Raw genomic sequence first — 16,561 nt, forward strand, 5'->3', positions numbered from 1 at the left:
ACATAGATGAAAGGTCCTGAAAGATTTAGAATAATTTAAATATGAATATATATTCTTCCATGACAGCTGAACAGACTTAATTTACTGAAGATACAGTCAAAGACTCAAGAACTAGTTAATAAATGGACCTTTATTATTTTAGTAAATGCTTTAACATGACCAACAGCAGATATGATGTAAGTTAATTACATAAAAAAGTGCCTGAAAGTTATTTTCTTGCTTTACTGGATTGATTGGAAACCACTAGCTACCTGGGGGGAAGAACAGAAAAACAAAAATTCAACAAATACTCAAAATTAAATGTTAAAATATGTCCTCATGTCCGCTTTCTGATCTGACACCCCAAATCATTTTTGTATGCTTTTAATTGCCTATCATTCTTCTTGAGAGCATAGTCTCAAAAATCTTTCTGGCAAAAAATACAAATGTCCAGACATCAGGAAAATCACACAGATTCATGTTTCATTCATGTTCAGTGCACTGAAAAGAATATCATGTCAAATCAAGTTAGACTATCGCATATTTAGGTGGAATTTTCTTTTTTCTGTGGAAAAGTATCCGCACTCACACAACATTACATGGTGTCACATAGAGATACAGTATTTCAAGGACAACATTGTTACTCAATGTAAAATAGAGAGGAACATTGTTGGCCACCAGGTGTGTATGCATAGATCCCCTGAATAGTTTCTAATAGTTAAACATGCAAAGTTGTACCAGTTCAGGCCATGTGGGCACCAGGCACAGCAGTGCTTTGAGCTAAATGCTATTGTCAGCATGCTAACATGCTCTCAAATAAAATGCTAACATACTTATGTTAAGCAGGTATAATGTATGGCAGTTCACCATCATAGTTTAGCACGCTAACATTCGCAAAGGCCAACAGGAATAGTTTTGCAAGCATTTGGTCACCAAAATACGGATGAATGAAAAACTTGACCTGATGACGGCACTAGATGAAAGGTGAAGATGAAAGAAAGAATATGAACAGTTATTAGAATACATCATCTAGGTTGCAAGACACGCACCAAGCACTTTATTAGGAACACCATACTAATCCTTTTCAGGGCTTGTGCCTTTCCTCTCAAAACAGCCTCAGTTCATTTGATGTTGCAAATGTTCCTTTGAGATTCTGCTCCATGTTTACGTGCATCACATAATTTCTGCAGATTTGTCAGCTGCACATTCATACTGCAAATCTCCCATTTTAACCTATCCCATTGGTGTTTTAATGGATTCAGATATTGTCACTTGGGAGGCCACTGAAGTTCACTGAATTCACTGTCATGTTCATGAAACCAACTTGAGATGACTTTTGCCTTTGTGAGATAGTGATTATCCTGCTGGAAGTATCTTTTAGCAGATGGCAAAATTTTGGCCATAAAGGGATGAACATGATCAGCAACAATACTCAGATAGGCTGTACCATTCCAATGATGCTATTAAGGGGTCCAAAGTGTGCCAAGAAAACATTCCCCACACCATTACTGCCATCTGTCATCTACCATCTTACATCTGCCATCTGCTGCCTCAGCCGAAATCGAAATAAATTAGACCACACTATGTTTTTCCAGTTTTCATCTGTCCAGTGGTGCTTCAGATTTTTGTTCTTGACTGTCAGGAGTGGAACCCAGTGATGTCTTCTGTTGTGTTGTAGACCATCTGCCTCAAGGCTCGAAGTGTTTTCTGAGATGCCTTTCTGCTCACCACAGTTGTAAAGAGTTGTTATCTGAGTTACCGTAGCCTTCTCTCAGTTACAATGAGTAAACATTAGAGACTGTTGCCGTGAAAATCCCAAGATGAGAAGTTTTAGAAATACTCAAACCAGCCCGTCTGGCCATAACAATCATGCCAACGTCACTGCATTCTGATGTTTGATGTGAACATTGACTGAAGCTTTGCACTGCTGCCACATGAATAGCTGATTAGTTTGTGGGAGCCACAAATATAAGATTCTTGTATATAAGTAATTGGTTTGCATGTGCACACGGTAGTACAGTGGTTAGCGCTGTCGCCTCACAGCAAGAAGGTTCCGGGTTCGAGTCCCGGCTCGGACGCGGGGTCTTTCTGTGTGGAGTTTGCATGTTCTCCCCGTGCTTGTGTGGGTTCTCTCCGGGTACTCCGGCTTCCTGGATGGATGGATGGATGGATGTTCACCTCATTGTAGCTTCTGATGATCACGGTGTGGGGTGAGCTCAGGAGTGAAATTTTCTGTTAACCATGTTTTGGATTGAGATGCATTGTGCTTTGTCTTTTCCTGCTACCTGATATGTACACTCAGAAAAGCATGCCTGTTCATCAATGTGAAGAGAACAGAGATTGATGCAGGGGTGGAACCAATGTTCCCAAGCCCCAAGAGCTATATGAAATAGTTTGAAGCCCGGATGGTGGTCCATATGCAGGCAAACCTATACTATGTTGGACTGTGAATATCTCTCAGAGGAGACTGCAATAGTGACACTGCTTGTGTACAGCCTGATGTCACCATTAATATGATTTCTATAATTGAACTGTGGGAGCAGCAGTTGAAGGCTGATTTCATTAAATGCACTAAAATGAGCATCTTGGTTTGTCAAGGGAAGAACATCACTTTAAGTCACAGTTTCAGCTAAGTTGGTTGATGAGCACTGCACTGATTTACCTCTAAGAAAAGTAATGTGAAAATGCTGAACAATATAAGAAAGTTGCACAACAGCATCCTTTAATCTCAAAAGGAGGTTCAATAAAGACAGTTTGAGCCATGCTGACTACACTGACTTTATGTGCGATATCTCCAATAGCAATGCTGAGATGGTGCCAACTGAGGATCTGGATTGCTGGTAGGGTATGGTATATACAATACCATAGGGTATACCTATAACAAAAGAGGAAGTTGAGGGTAATTTTTTACTGTGCAGCTATATTCCAAGGAACATTGCTAAATGCCCAGCTCCTACATGGCCAGGATCTGACTAGCTCACTGGTTGGAGTCATAACCAGGTTCAGGAAGGAGTCTGTTGTAGTCATGGTGGACAATGAAGCTATGTTCCATCAGGTCAGAGTACCAAGTATGGATTTGGACCTGCTAAGGTTTCTTTGGTGGCTTGATGGAGACCATAGTCAGGATATTCTATACTTCTATTCTTCCAAGCCCCTAGTAGTGTTTCAAAGGGATGACATATATTCTTGTGATCGATGGAAACAAGTAAAATATATGTCCAAGTTGTATTGGAAGGGATGAGTCAAGGAGCACTTGCCTCACCTTCATGAGCACTGCGAGCACCAGAGGAAACTTCTTATAATCGTGGATGACTCTGCCCTTAGCAACACATGGCTGACTGGAAGAGTTGTGAAAGAAGTTCTTGATAAAACAGGATTCATACATCAGATTTGTATCAAGACAGGGACCAGCTACCTGCACAGGCCCATCACCAAGGTGTGCCATCTCCAAGAAGCATAAGAGCCATGAGGAACTGCATTTTTTTTTTTGCACTTTTTGGCCTTTTGGAGATATTGACATTTTGTATTGATATGGGCACTTTTAAACATAAATGGACTGACTTAAATTTAATCAGGTTTAAATGACCATTTAGGCACAGTAGTAGGGACTTTTGAGTCATAGGTACAGAATATTTGAATGTAATGTTACCATCTTGCTAATATTCCAAGTTTTTTTTCCTCCTACATATTATTGGTTGTGTTATTATTGCTTCGGAATAATTGGGGTCTGGAATGAAGGTCACATATATAAGTTTCTTGCATATTAACACACTGCAGTGGCACTTGGGTGGTGGGAGTGTCACTATGTTTGATTATTCCATGGTTATAAGTACTTGCACTCACCTGTTCAATAATAATAAATAAATAAATAATAAATAAGCAAGCAGGTGTAGAGGTATTCCTAATAAAGTGCTTGGTGAATGTTATGTACCAAATTTCATGGTATTTCTTCCAATAGTTATTGAGATTTCACTGGATAAGTGAAAACTTTGACCTGTGGGTCAGACCAATACTGCCATAAAGCCATGCCACTGGTATGAATCAGAAGTAATTGAACATAATCAAGTGTTTTGCAGAATTGTCCAATATTTATGTTTCGTCTTGAGAAAGAAATAAGTTCATATCCTTCTCTGAGACTGTAGAAAAGCATTATTACAAATAATGGCAATTACTAACTAATGTGGAAGTAGACAAGCAAGTATGAAGAAGACTTTATACCCCAGCATAAGTAACATATGACAAAACCTACTGCAAAAATTTATTGGACATTACAGATTGATAATGTATACCACTTTGAAAGTATGCAAGTGTGGTTATGTGTAAAAATGTAGAATATCTGCGTAAAAAGCACTGCATGAGCGGCAACAACCACAAATCTACCACTGATGTATTGAGACACTAAGATGAATAATTCCATGCCTTTACATTTACACCTCCCTCCACCCCACTTCTTCATCTGTTCTCATCCAGAATTTCCTCCATTCCCAGCCTGCTACACTGCATATCTCACTATTTTCCCCTGTGGCAGCTCTGCACCAAGGTGGAGGCTACAAAACGAGGCTGCCCACAAGGAGAACAGGCTTGTTCTCATCCCCATAACATTTGGACAGGGGAAGCAGTCTGAAACCCATTCTGTTTTCCTTTTTTCTATGTCCCTTTGCAGAGGTCCTTCTGCAGTGCCATGGTGGACGAGCTGCGTGTTTCCCTCAAGTGCCAGCGCCGGCTCAAACACAAGCCCCAGCCGACCGTCATGGTGAAAACAGAGGAAGTCATCAACATGCACACTTTCAACGATCGCAGACTGCCAGGGAAAGAGACCATGGCCTAAAATGTGAATCTCTATTACTTTCTCACCCTCTCTCCTGCAGTGAGGAGTTGTGCAGAGACACTAGAGAAGAGGGTGGGGTAAATGGTAAGGGGGGGCAGTGGGTATTGATGGTTGACAGTTGGGTTATTTTAAAGGTAGAGAAGAGGTGCTTGGTTGTATGTTGACGGAATGTCATTCTTGGTTCTTTATAATTAGCTAGGGATAAGAGATTCAACAATATTTCCTGTGGAAATACCTTGAACCTGGGTAAAATTTCAGTGAGTTACCTCATTACTCCTACCAGCTTGGCAAGGTGGCAAACTACACGTGCCAGGATTTTCAAAACCCAGGAGTCGTTGAGATAGTTAGATAGAAAAAATGTAATTGGGAAAGAAGTTGTCAATAAAAAGAAAAAAAAGGATTGGACGTATCATCTTCAGCTGCTGCTCAGTCTTTCAAGACACAGTTCAAAAGAGGCTGGGTGAGCAGCTCTCATCAAATTATGAGTGAATATAGAGATGCTAACTGGTGGAATGGGGAGAGTAGTAGTTGTAATTTGTGTAGGATTGTTTATTTTCAAAAGTTGTTAACAGAATGACTAAATTAACCCCACAGCCCTGAAGATGATGGCAGCTCCCAAAATGTACAGAGAGGCATTGCTTAGTCACATATTATATTGATCAACATCAAATATGGATAAAATGTATGTCATCCATCGGGAAATGAGTGATAACATTTATTTGTGTTTCAGAGTACTAACACTTTGTCTTTAATGTGTGTGTGTGTGTGTGTGGGGGGGGGATTTCAGATTAAAGATTATATGGTAAAATACAAGCGGAGAATGCAGGAGTAGGGGCAATGTAGTGAGCTGTTGATGTCCATGTATTAGCCAGTATTCACTTAAAGAGGATTCTGTGGAGGTACACACCCTTAATATCAATAAGGAAGAACCTTGGAATGGTGTGGGCACAGCTCACCAAGTCTAAATTCACAGCAATCACACAACACACAAACTATTTATTCTAAGTATTTATTGTTTTATTTATGAAACTCCTTATTTATATCTATATAGACTGGATTTTCACTACTGCAGTAAATACACCTCAACTCTGTATGGGTATACACCGTTTCTTTCCATTTGCTCAGTATCAAGTCTCCAATTTTATTTTGTACTCCTGTGGCTTTACTTTGTTTCTTTGGCAGCAAAGCCCCACATTTACTTGTGCAAATGCAATTTCTATGAAAAAGTGTTTTTGTACGAAGAGAATCAAATTTTGTAATGATTTTTATCAACACAAAATGCACCATGAGGAGTGTCATCCATGGCAGAGGTGGTACTCCACACCCGTATTTCAGGAGGCTTTCCTAGACACTAGACAAAGCTGACACACACCCAAGCACACACACACACCCATGAGTGCAGGGGGCACTCATTCTCCATGGAGCAGATTCATACCAATTAGTACTCTGTTCTCCAAGAGAGAGGCAGAACATTCTGGAAAAGCCTCAGTGACATAAAGTTGTTTTGGAGAAGAAGAAAAAAGAAACTATTTTTATCATGTAAAAGAATCATATTTAAAGAAAGATATTTTTACTTCACATGAAAGAAGAGTTAATACTGGTTAGAGCAACAATATAGTGTACACACACAGGAAGGGAGCAAGACTACGATGATGCTTATCATTCTACACCCCTGATTACGATAGACTGCTAGAATCCAGTGCTGAGCAATTGTGTGTAAATGGTTTTAAAAATGAAAAAGATGTATTTAAAAAAAATATAAGGACACTTAACTAATTTTGAACTTGAAAACTAAATAGAGTGCACACAGTTTACCCTTTGAAGTTGATGCACAAGTTTAAAGAAAATAAAAAAAGTATTCACAACTTTCCCCTCATCTGTGTCTTTATTGAATGAAAGTTTTCTGTTGTAGTAAGCCAAAAGAGCAGAGTAATTAGACTTTTATATAGTGTATACACTAAAAATACATAGCCAACAAAAATGCCCTTGTGGGCCACAATAATGATGGAATGGAAACTGGGCCTTATTCAAAACATTCTCAACATGCCCATACCAATAAGGTATAAAATATTTGCCCTCCAGCTTCACAGAAGGCTAGAAAAGGGGCCAATGTGAGCAGTCACCCTTAAGCTCCATGTGCCACTTTTTATTTTAGCTGACAGTACATGAACTATTGATTGGACTTAGATGGGAAACACATCCCTAAGGTCATGTGGGTCCCTCACAATTCAGTAATGGGCCCCATTTAGGGCCCCATTTAGATTACCCAGTGGATAGCGGCATGTCCAATTTGACAAGGGCATTTTTTATATCATGCACACCAATGGTAAACTGACACAGGTAAATTTAATTACTTTGGCTGGCAGCCAGAATATTTGGATGTGCAGGTCCTTTGACAGATCTGCCATAGCATCAACTACTATAATATATATACGTATATACTGTATATATATATATATATATATATATATATATATATATTCATGCCTCTGACATTCAAACAATTCTTGCCTCTGACATTCAAACAATTCTTGCATGGCCTTGACAATAAGGGTTATAAGTATTTGCCCTCTAGTGCAAATGTGTGATAAAGTGTGGCTGATATGAGCAATAATCCTCTGGCCCAATAGCCTGCATAATGTCTGTGAAATCTAAAAGATATGGAGCCTATAGGGCCTAAGTGGGCAACAAATGGGCCCCAAGTGTGATATCTGTTAGTTGAAAACAACCTTGTCATCCAAATAATTAATTTTTAAAAAAATGGGCCCATGTGGGTCTGAGGATGGCTTCTCATATTGTCCTACTTGTAGCCCTTTTAACAATTCACATGGGGTCTATGTGAGGGGTTTCTGCTCAAGAACCATTAGCCAGTATGTGGGACAGTAATTGGGTCAACAAACATGTCCCAAGTGGGACATCTTTTAGTGGTTTACAAATCTCAGTAAAAAAGCTTGTGGCCTGAGTCATTAATACAAATACCATGTGTACAGTAGCTGAGAGTGCTCAATGCACTACAACACCTGTGCTACAAATACTACCAACACAATCAAATACAGAAACACCCTGTGTGCACTGGTGACAATAGAAGTGTTTCCAGGGGACACAAAAAAGTGATGAACCTGGCTTGGACATGCAGTGGTGTTGGAATTCTTTTTTTCTATTTACTTATTTTAAAAGCATTGAACAAGAGCATCCCAAGTCAGGTTCATCACTTTTTCTGGAAACACATGTGTAGTCATCTGTGCCACTTGCAGTGTGTTGCTGTATTTGGTTGTGTTATGTGTATTTGCAGCATGTGTTGTCAAATTAAAGATGTTCTCTTAATTTGCTTTTGTTTTTTCTATTTGCATGTGTTTTCCTGGACCTTCAGATGATTGCTCATATGACATGGGTGTGGCATTTATTAAGGGCAGTGTGGTACACTCTTAGTTAAGTTTCATTTCATTCTTAATTTTGGAACATGATGCTGGAAAAAAATAATAGCTAGAATAATCTTTCAAAGCAAAAAGAAAGAAAATAAGTGATCATGTAGGTCATATGTCTGGGCCTATTTTATTGTTCCATACCTGGGCAATGTGACAACGCAAAAGTTACAGTGTAACCACTGCACTTGCACACAAAAATCTAAATGTAACTCATTGTCATTTAATAGTTGTACAGCATCTTTTCAGCACTGTGAGGTGGTTGCATCATTGGAAATTTGCCCATAAAAGCAAATTTCCAATGATGCAACCAATGATGCATGATGAGTTGCAATACTGCAATACTAAAGCAACGTTTACGTGTTTCCTTCTGTAAAACAGATAATAATGGGAAATAAATAATTCATGGAAAATAAATAAATATTGAAGATAAAAAAATACAGTAACATTGAAGTGCTTAAAAAAATGGTAAACTGAAGTTTAAAGTGAAATCAAAGAAGGCCACAATCACTTATTTCTTCATTCTTTTTGGGTTGTAAACAAAGACATTGTGAAGGACAGATCATGTTCAGCAATGAATGTGCACACACGTATTTTTTGATCGCAGACACCGTCAGTCATTGATGACTGAGTGTCAACCGTAACTGTTGCGCCTGGTAACGCAGTTGTATGTTGGAGTGCGCGGACAGAAACTTTATGACCGGGGTCCAATTCATGACAAGAGAGCACTTTTTTACTGCTGGTAGCAGATAGCAGCCTCCTTGAGCACACAGTGCAGAAACAAGCGCCTTGCTCCTTCAAGCCGCTGGATCCTACACTGCCAGTGTTGCCAAGACCCGCCCCGCTCTGCTTCTGATTGGCTACTAAAGTTGGTTAGGTTCAGTGTCTGGTTAGGTTGAAAGTGAGAGCTGCGTTCCTCTTATACCATTGGTAGGTGAACTTTATTACCTCGAACATGATAAACCGCATCCATAACAAATTCCCAAGGATAGTGACTTTAAATTTCCTCTGCACGTGTTTCCTGTGTACATGTGAGTACATATGCACTCACATGTAATGTGCAGCGGACAGGACTATATAAACAGACGCTTCCTGCCATCCGCGAGTCTCTCTCGGGGGCAGTTAGGCTGTTGTAACTTTTTCAAACTTTAAAACTGGTGAAAGTTGATTGATTGTGAAAGTGAGTGCCTTGTTCGTGTAGTGTTCCTGATTTATGCTGGTCCTGAGGACCTGGTCCTGATTTTTGAATGAGACATTCCTTGCTCCACCCCTCTCCCCTTCCCGCATCCACACACCACAGTGCTCATACGTTGCCTCAAGTCAGGGACGAAGCCAGTGAGCAAGGGTGGCTGCATGGGGGCCCATGGTAGCAACCAGACAAGGACAAGGAAACTACCCACATTTTTCTCTGAGTGATACGGGCCCACTAGCATAGTCCAGCGATCCTTGAGTGCTACAGGTGGTGGATTAATGAAAGTCTCAGTTCTGTCATTTCTGAGGGCAGCCCGCTTCACAAAGTATTCCCTGCCTCTTGCTTAAACCACAATTTAGGATTTGCTCTCGTTTGAAAGGGGGCACCAGCCCTCTAGGAGGACAACAATGAATTAATTGATTACTGTGATCAACCTCATATCAGTGCCGTAACTTCTTGATTCAATGGATCTCCAGTCTCTACTTTAAAAAGAACACAATAGGACAACGACTGAGTGTAAATTAAGAATCTTATTAACCGAACTACTACCTACAGAGTAAACACAAGGTGTAATAATCATAAAGATGAAAACAATAATGAAATGAGCTGTAATGAGTTGGCAATGGTGGGAGACAATATGTTATGGCTATACACTATGGCTATACAGCTGATTATCACTACAAATGAGATCTGATTAAATATTACTATATTTCGACACCAACCAAGTCATGAGCAGAATGTTAAGACTGGCCTACTGTGAGTTGTTCTGTAGCTGGAGACCCTTGGCTGGAACCCAGGGAGCTGGTGTTGCCGTGGTAACCCTGAAGACGTGGGACGTAACTAGATTCTCCTGGAGACCGTGTCCCGTTATCACAGTTACGGATTCTGACGGTGTCTCAGCGATTCAGTTTGCCAGGAGACTTTCTGTCTTGGGCAACTCTTGATTTCTGGTAGGCTTCTCTGCAGGTGGTCGTGCAGATGTGTTATCTGCACTTCACTTTCGCTGGATAACTTTAGAGGAGACTGGCGTTGACTGTCAACAAAACTGTCAAAAATCTTCAAAAATGAAAACATGATAATATTTAAAAAACTACAAAATTGCTCTGAGCCACTTCTGTTGTTTTGGTTCAGTTCGTCTTGACTTGGCTTATAAAAATACAAGATCGCACGTGTAGACAAAAAGAATGTTAGGCGGAGCACGTGGCAAAGAAAGAACAAAGGACACGGACAAAACAATAGAGTGCAAAATGACTAAAACCTGTGGTTAAAGCTAAGAGCTGTTGCTAAGAGCTGGGAGCTTAGAGCTTGTGGCTAAGAGCTAAGAGTTTGTGGCCAAGAGCTAAGAGTTTGTGGCTAAGAGCCATGTGTGAATTGATCACAACTCTTTTATCTCCTGGGGGTTGGTGCACGTTTTATGGGCGTCGCCCATCTTCTCCTGTGTTTCAACTTGGAGAAGAGAGTAATTTCCCAGGGAACTTTTGAATTGTTTAATTCTAGAGTTTACCTATAAATTTTCACATCTGTCTTCCACCACGACCATAAAACATTAAATGAAACAACATAAATCGAATGGCACTAATAATGACAGACAGGAATAATACAAATGTTGATTTCATATTACATCCTTCAAAACCTGGAATTAATCATAATACAAGTACACATTTCCTAAAGCTAATATACTATAAATGTGGATTACACAGTAGTTCTTTGACTAAAATAGTAATAATAAAGACATTCAAATATTCAAATGATGCACTGAAAACAAGTGGCAGCAAGTCTGCGTAGTTCGCAGTTTTTTGCGATATATTTGTATACATCAGTATATTTTTTGTCGATTGATGGTTTTTATTCTACATCTGACGATGGAGAAAATAATGTACACAAGGAAAGAACTCCTGACTTTAAAGTTTACCAGATATGGAGTTATGGAGAGAAATGTCAACCCCCTGTCTAACAAGTGTGATGAACTGGAGGCACTTGTGAAGAACCAGCGAGCATATTGTGAGAGTAGTCTCATATGTGTCACGGAGACCTGGTTAAACGACAACCCTCCGGACCATGTGGATTTAACTGGCTTCATTGCAATACAAGCGGACAGTCACAATCTGTTGGAGTCACAGGAAAATGATAAAAGCAAGTACCCTGACCTTGATAAAATGGTTGAATGCACCACGGACTACATTAATGTCCGTGTGGACACTGTAATACCAGCAAGGGCTGTACACTGCTTTCCAAACAATAAATCCTGGATCACCAGTAACATCAAGACCCTCCTCAACCAGAGAAAGGAGGCCTTCAGGGATGGAGACAGGGAGAAGCTCAGGTGTGTGCAACATGAGCTGAAGAGGAGATTAAAGCAGGTGAAGGAGTACTACAAAAAGAAAGTATAGAGGAAGCTGCAGCACACCAACACCAGAGAGGTTTGGAAGGGGATGAGGACCATCACTGGCTATAAAGAGAAGAACAGCCAGGCAACACCAGGTGTGATGTGGACAAGGCCAATGAGTTCAACCTGTTCTACAACAGGTTTGACACAGCCTCACCTGTTCTCTCTCCCACTGCTTCAGCTGCAGCTTCTCCTACGGTATCTCCTTCACAACCTGACACTGCAGCTGCAACTCCCTCCATACTGGGGTCAAGTCTCCTGTCCTTTACGGGGGGGGGGGCTCAAGAGGCTACGTCCTGGAAAGGCAACAGGCCTGGATGGTGTGTGTCCGAGGCTGTTAAAGGACTTTGCATCACAGCTGGCTGAGCCTCCCCAGAGGATCTTCAACTTAAGCTTTCAAACAAGGAGAGTCCCGGTCCTGTGGAAAACATCATGTCTTGTTCCAGTACCTAAAGTAGGACGACTGGCTGAGATAAATGACTACAGACTGTTGGCCCTCACGTCATACATCATGAAGACCCTGGAGCAGCTGCTTCTCCACCTTCTGAAGCCACAGGTTGAACATGCACTAGACCCCCTACAGTTTGCCTACAAAGAAAATATTGGAGTGGATGATGCCGTCCTTTACATGCTTCACCGAGCCCATTCTTACTTGGATGAGCCTGGTGGTTATATGAAGATTATGTTCTTTGATTTTTCAAGTGCATTTAAAACAAACCAACCCCCTATTCTGAAAGACAAGCTGGAAGGGATGGGGGTGGATCCTTGCTTCACGTCCTGGATTGTGGATTACCTGACAAGATGACCACAGTACGTCAGACTGGGTAACTGTGTCTCATGGACAGTGATGAGCAGCACTGGGGCACCACGGGGACTGTTCTGGCTCTGTTCCTGTCCACCGTGTATACAGCGCGCTTTAAATACAACTTTGAGTCCTGCCACATCCAGAAATACTTGGATGACACAGCTATTGTGGCGCGTACCAGGAACGGGCAGGAAGAGGAGTACAGGGATCTGACGGTGGCCTTCAGTGAATGGAGCGACAAGAACTGCCTCTGAACACCTCCAAGACCAAGGAGATAGTCATGGACTTTCGGAGGTCTGGGCCCACCCTTCAGCCAGTCAACATTTGAGGGAAGGACATCGAGGTGGTTCACACTTATAAATACCAAGGTGTGCACCTGGACAGTAAACTGGACTGGTCCCTGAACACAGATGCCATCTACCGGAAAGGGCAGAGCCAGCTCTTTTTCCTTCCTTCGACGTCTGCAGTGAAATGCTGCACGTTTTATCAGTCAGTGGTGGCCAATGTACTCTTTTATGCTGTAGTCTGCTGGGGCAGCAGCATGTCCGACATTAAAACAAACAGACTGGACAAGCTGGTTAAAAAGGCTGGGGCTGTGCTTGGCAGTGTCTGGACTCACTCAGGACTGTTGTGGAGAGACGCATGCAATGCGAGATGGAGGCCATCTTGGACAATACCAACCATCCTCTCCACAACATTCTGGCAGGACAGAGAAACAGTTACAGAAGCAAATGTCTCATCTCACTGCGCTGCAGAACAGAGAGGTTCAGGAGATCCTTTGTTCCCACTGCCATCAGGCTGTACATCTAGTGTGTGTTACCTTGTGTGAAGGATGCTGATGTATGGTCACATGAAAGACATTGTCTTAAAACCTATTTGTTGTATTTCAGGTTATGCATGGAACAGAGAGGCCAGGATTCACACCTTAGCAATAATCAGTCCTTTTGGTGTTACTTGTCCTATATAAGAAACAATCAAATACCAATAGACAGAGTCTTCTTGTTACAAACTGGAGATTTTGCCTATGCTCTCCAGTTTGCATGGTGTATTCATTGATCCTCTGGAGCTGACCCTTTGTCCCATGGTCTAGTTGTGCATCTCTCTGACATGCTAAAAGCATGGACTGTTTGTGAAACGGTCCTTTGTCTCTGTTTCCTATCAGTTTTGATAGTTTGATGGTGGGAAGAGTAACAAAGTGTCAATTTTGGGTCCATAACGCTGCTTGTCCTTACAATGAACTTCTTTAATGGCTTGTGACTGATACCAGGCCAGGTATGTCCACTACAACAACATAAAAAGTCCTATCATTGGCTAAGTTTTTTTTACATTTTTAATGCTTTTAAAAATTATTATTATTATTTTTTTAAACATTCAAAAACAAACAAACATATTTTTTATTACATGTTTTTTTATAATTACATATTTTCACCAAAACTTTACTGTTTTTGCAAATGATTTGCAATATCTTCACAGCCCACCAGTGGTAACCAAAGGTTGGGAACCACTGTTCAAAGGTAAAGTTAAACTGTTGGTGAGAGAGCAAGGCTGCTTCATCCAGTGGTGCTTTAATGCAAAGGCTTAGTGGAGCTTGAGTTCCTGAACAGCAAGAGCCCAGAGCACATAGTTTGTGTGTGTAGAACATCCCTCCAGAACATCCGTAGCCCCGGGGCCGACAATAATGTTAAGGCATCCCCAGCTAGTTATAAAATAAATACAGGAGCTTCTGAATTTCATGTTCACTCTTTTTGACCAGTCAGATGTAGGTTTTTCAAAATGTCATTCCTTCATTTTTCAGGTGAATTACAGTTTACCAGTTATGCTGCCATGAATAATACCATCACTGATGAATGTGTGTATTGTAATATGTAGAGTATACAGCAGTGGCTGTTAGTTTCACAGAACTCTTAACTACAGATACAATATCAAATCATTTCCTCAAAGCCACAACAAAAATAGTTTATGTCCAGAATGTCACATCACAAAGTTTATGAGGCAAACTTCTATGAAACCCACATTATGGCTTATTTAAATAATATATGACTGTATCTTGGATATAGACAGGGCCTATGTCCTAGCAACCATATTTTGGTAAAAGTTAATTGGGGCACATTTACCCCCATCAATCATCCAGAACCACACCTACATGCAAAGGGCTTGAGTCCATGTTTTTTTGTTGAGAGTTTTCTTCTTTTTTTTTTAACACGTGAATGGGTTTATGTTAAAATGGGGAGCTGGGTTCAACTATTTACTTGGTCTGCTATTTCTCTCATATATATATACTGTATATATCTAATGTGTTATTGCATTGTGTTTTACTTTTACTACTCCTTAAAATGTGATCATTGACCCCTAATCTGTTATTAAGACAACTTTTCAAGCATCTCTCAAATCTATAATTCATGAGTAGATTAACAGTGCATCACATTTTATAAGATGAACATATGTTTTTTTATGTAAAATATTTATCTGTACTGTAGCAAATAACTACAGACATAAATCATAATCACACGAGTATTCAGACCCGTTGCTCAGGACTTAGTTGAAGCACCTTTGGCAGCAGCTACGGCCATGAGTCTTCTTGGGTATGACGCTGTAGCTTTTCCTCAACTCTGACCAGTCTCAATGTCCCTGCCGCTGATGGCTAAAGTAGAAACTTGGAGGAGTTCAAGTTCTGCCTAATTCCTCACCTTTGCACATCTAGTCAGTCACAGCATTAAAGTTCTTGTTGGGTTCTCAGTGCTGGAAAGTTACTGAAGTTGTCGATCACAGCCCCAAAACTCCACCATCTGGAAGGTGTGAGGTTTGTAGGAGTTTTATACATTGTTAGTGGGCAGTAAGACAGAAAGCCCTGCATTAAAACAATGACAAAAATAGTTTGGAACCCATTACTAAAATATTCATACAATCTGTCATAGTGTCACTTAAGGATTGAATTATAGTAAAAATAAATTATTCCCCTTTATGCTGGGGACCCCCAGGAAGATGCTCAAGGACCCCTGGGGGTCTGCAGACCCCACTTTGAGAACCACTGGACTAAGGTTCCAGTGAAACAATGAAATATGATCAAGGTAGCCTGTCATGTCATTCTTTGAGTATGGGTTTAGGCCTGAATTTTGTGATAGAAGAGGGTTATTGAATAGAAAAGGTGGCATTAGGATTAGGGTTAGGGTTAAACAAGCTAGTTTGTATGAAGTTTCAACCAATCATGTCTGAAGGCAAAGGTGTTGAGATTAGCATCAGTTTGGAACGGCCACACTTGAAGGGAGGGCAAAAAGTCGACTGTCATAGAGGACTTGATAACTCACTGTGGAAGTAGTTATGTGAGGAATGTAAAGGGAGGTTTGAAAATTAATGTTGAAAATGTATAGCTTACTTTGAGGCACAGAGATGGCGAAATAGTTGGGTCATCTTTTTCAGAGGCCTGGTTTAATTGTTAGAAATTGGCTCAGCCATGAAAATGGATTCTGGGTTACTTTTAGTTTTAAGTTCACAGTAAGTGTTAATAAGTCCACAGAAGTCTACTAAATAAAGCCAGTCACATTTTGGCTGATCCATTTCTGACAGCTGAACTTTCAAAAAAAGGTGTATTTTTCATGTGCTTATTGGGCTGGGATGAGAGCTTCAAAAAGAAACACTGCTAATTGCTTCTGTTTTCCCCAAGAGAAATGTGAGGACAGAACAAGCTCAAGTTTTGATGAAGGAAGAGGCTGCTGTTTGTGGTAAGAGGGATTTAGGCAGAGTTATGTGTACTGGAATGGAAACATATCCTGAGAATTGGTGATACCATGTTAAATCACTGGTAAAATTCACAAGGTAGTCAAGCCTATCATGTGAAAAAAAGAATGGCAGCACCTTCGACTGTGTCAGGAAAAGGAGAGGAAAGACACACACAGCTGTAAGGGACAGACAGGATCAGAAAGAAATGAAAAATCAAACTATGTAGAGTATA

General features: G+C 40.6%; 1 protein-coding gene across 1 annotated transcript in view; it reads left to right on the top strand.

Moving 5' to 3' along the window:
* LOC111225999 (glutamate receptor ionotropic, kainate 2-like) overlaps nt 1-4,856 on the top strand; it is a 356,655-nt gene extending 351,799 nt beyond the window's left edge. The window contains exon 22 of the mRNA XM_022751076.1: nt 4,643-4,856. Within this exon, the coding sequence (XP_022606797.1) occupies nt 4,643-4,807 (165 nt within the window). The 3' untranslated portion in view covers nt 4,808-4,856. The remainder of the gene's footprint in view (nt 1-4,642) is intronic.
* Nucleotides 4,857-16,561: the final 11,705 nt, after the last annotated feature.

This window comes from Seriola dumerili, unplaced genomic scaffold (assembly GCF_002260705.1).
Source record: "Seriola dumerili isolate Sdu_G_001 unplaced genomic scaffold, Sdu_1.0 BDQW01000016.1, whole genome shotgun sequence".
In the NCBI taxonomy this organism is placed as follows: Eukaryota; Metazoa; Chordata; class Actinopteri; order Carangiformes; family Carangidae; genus Seriola; species Seriola dumerili.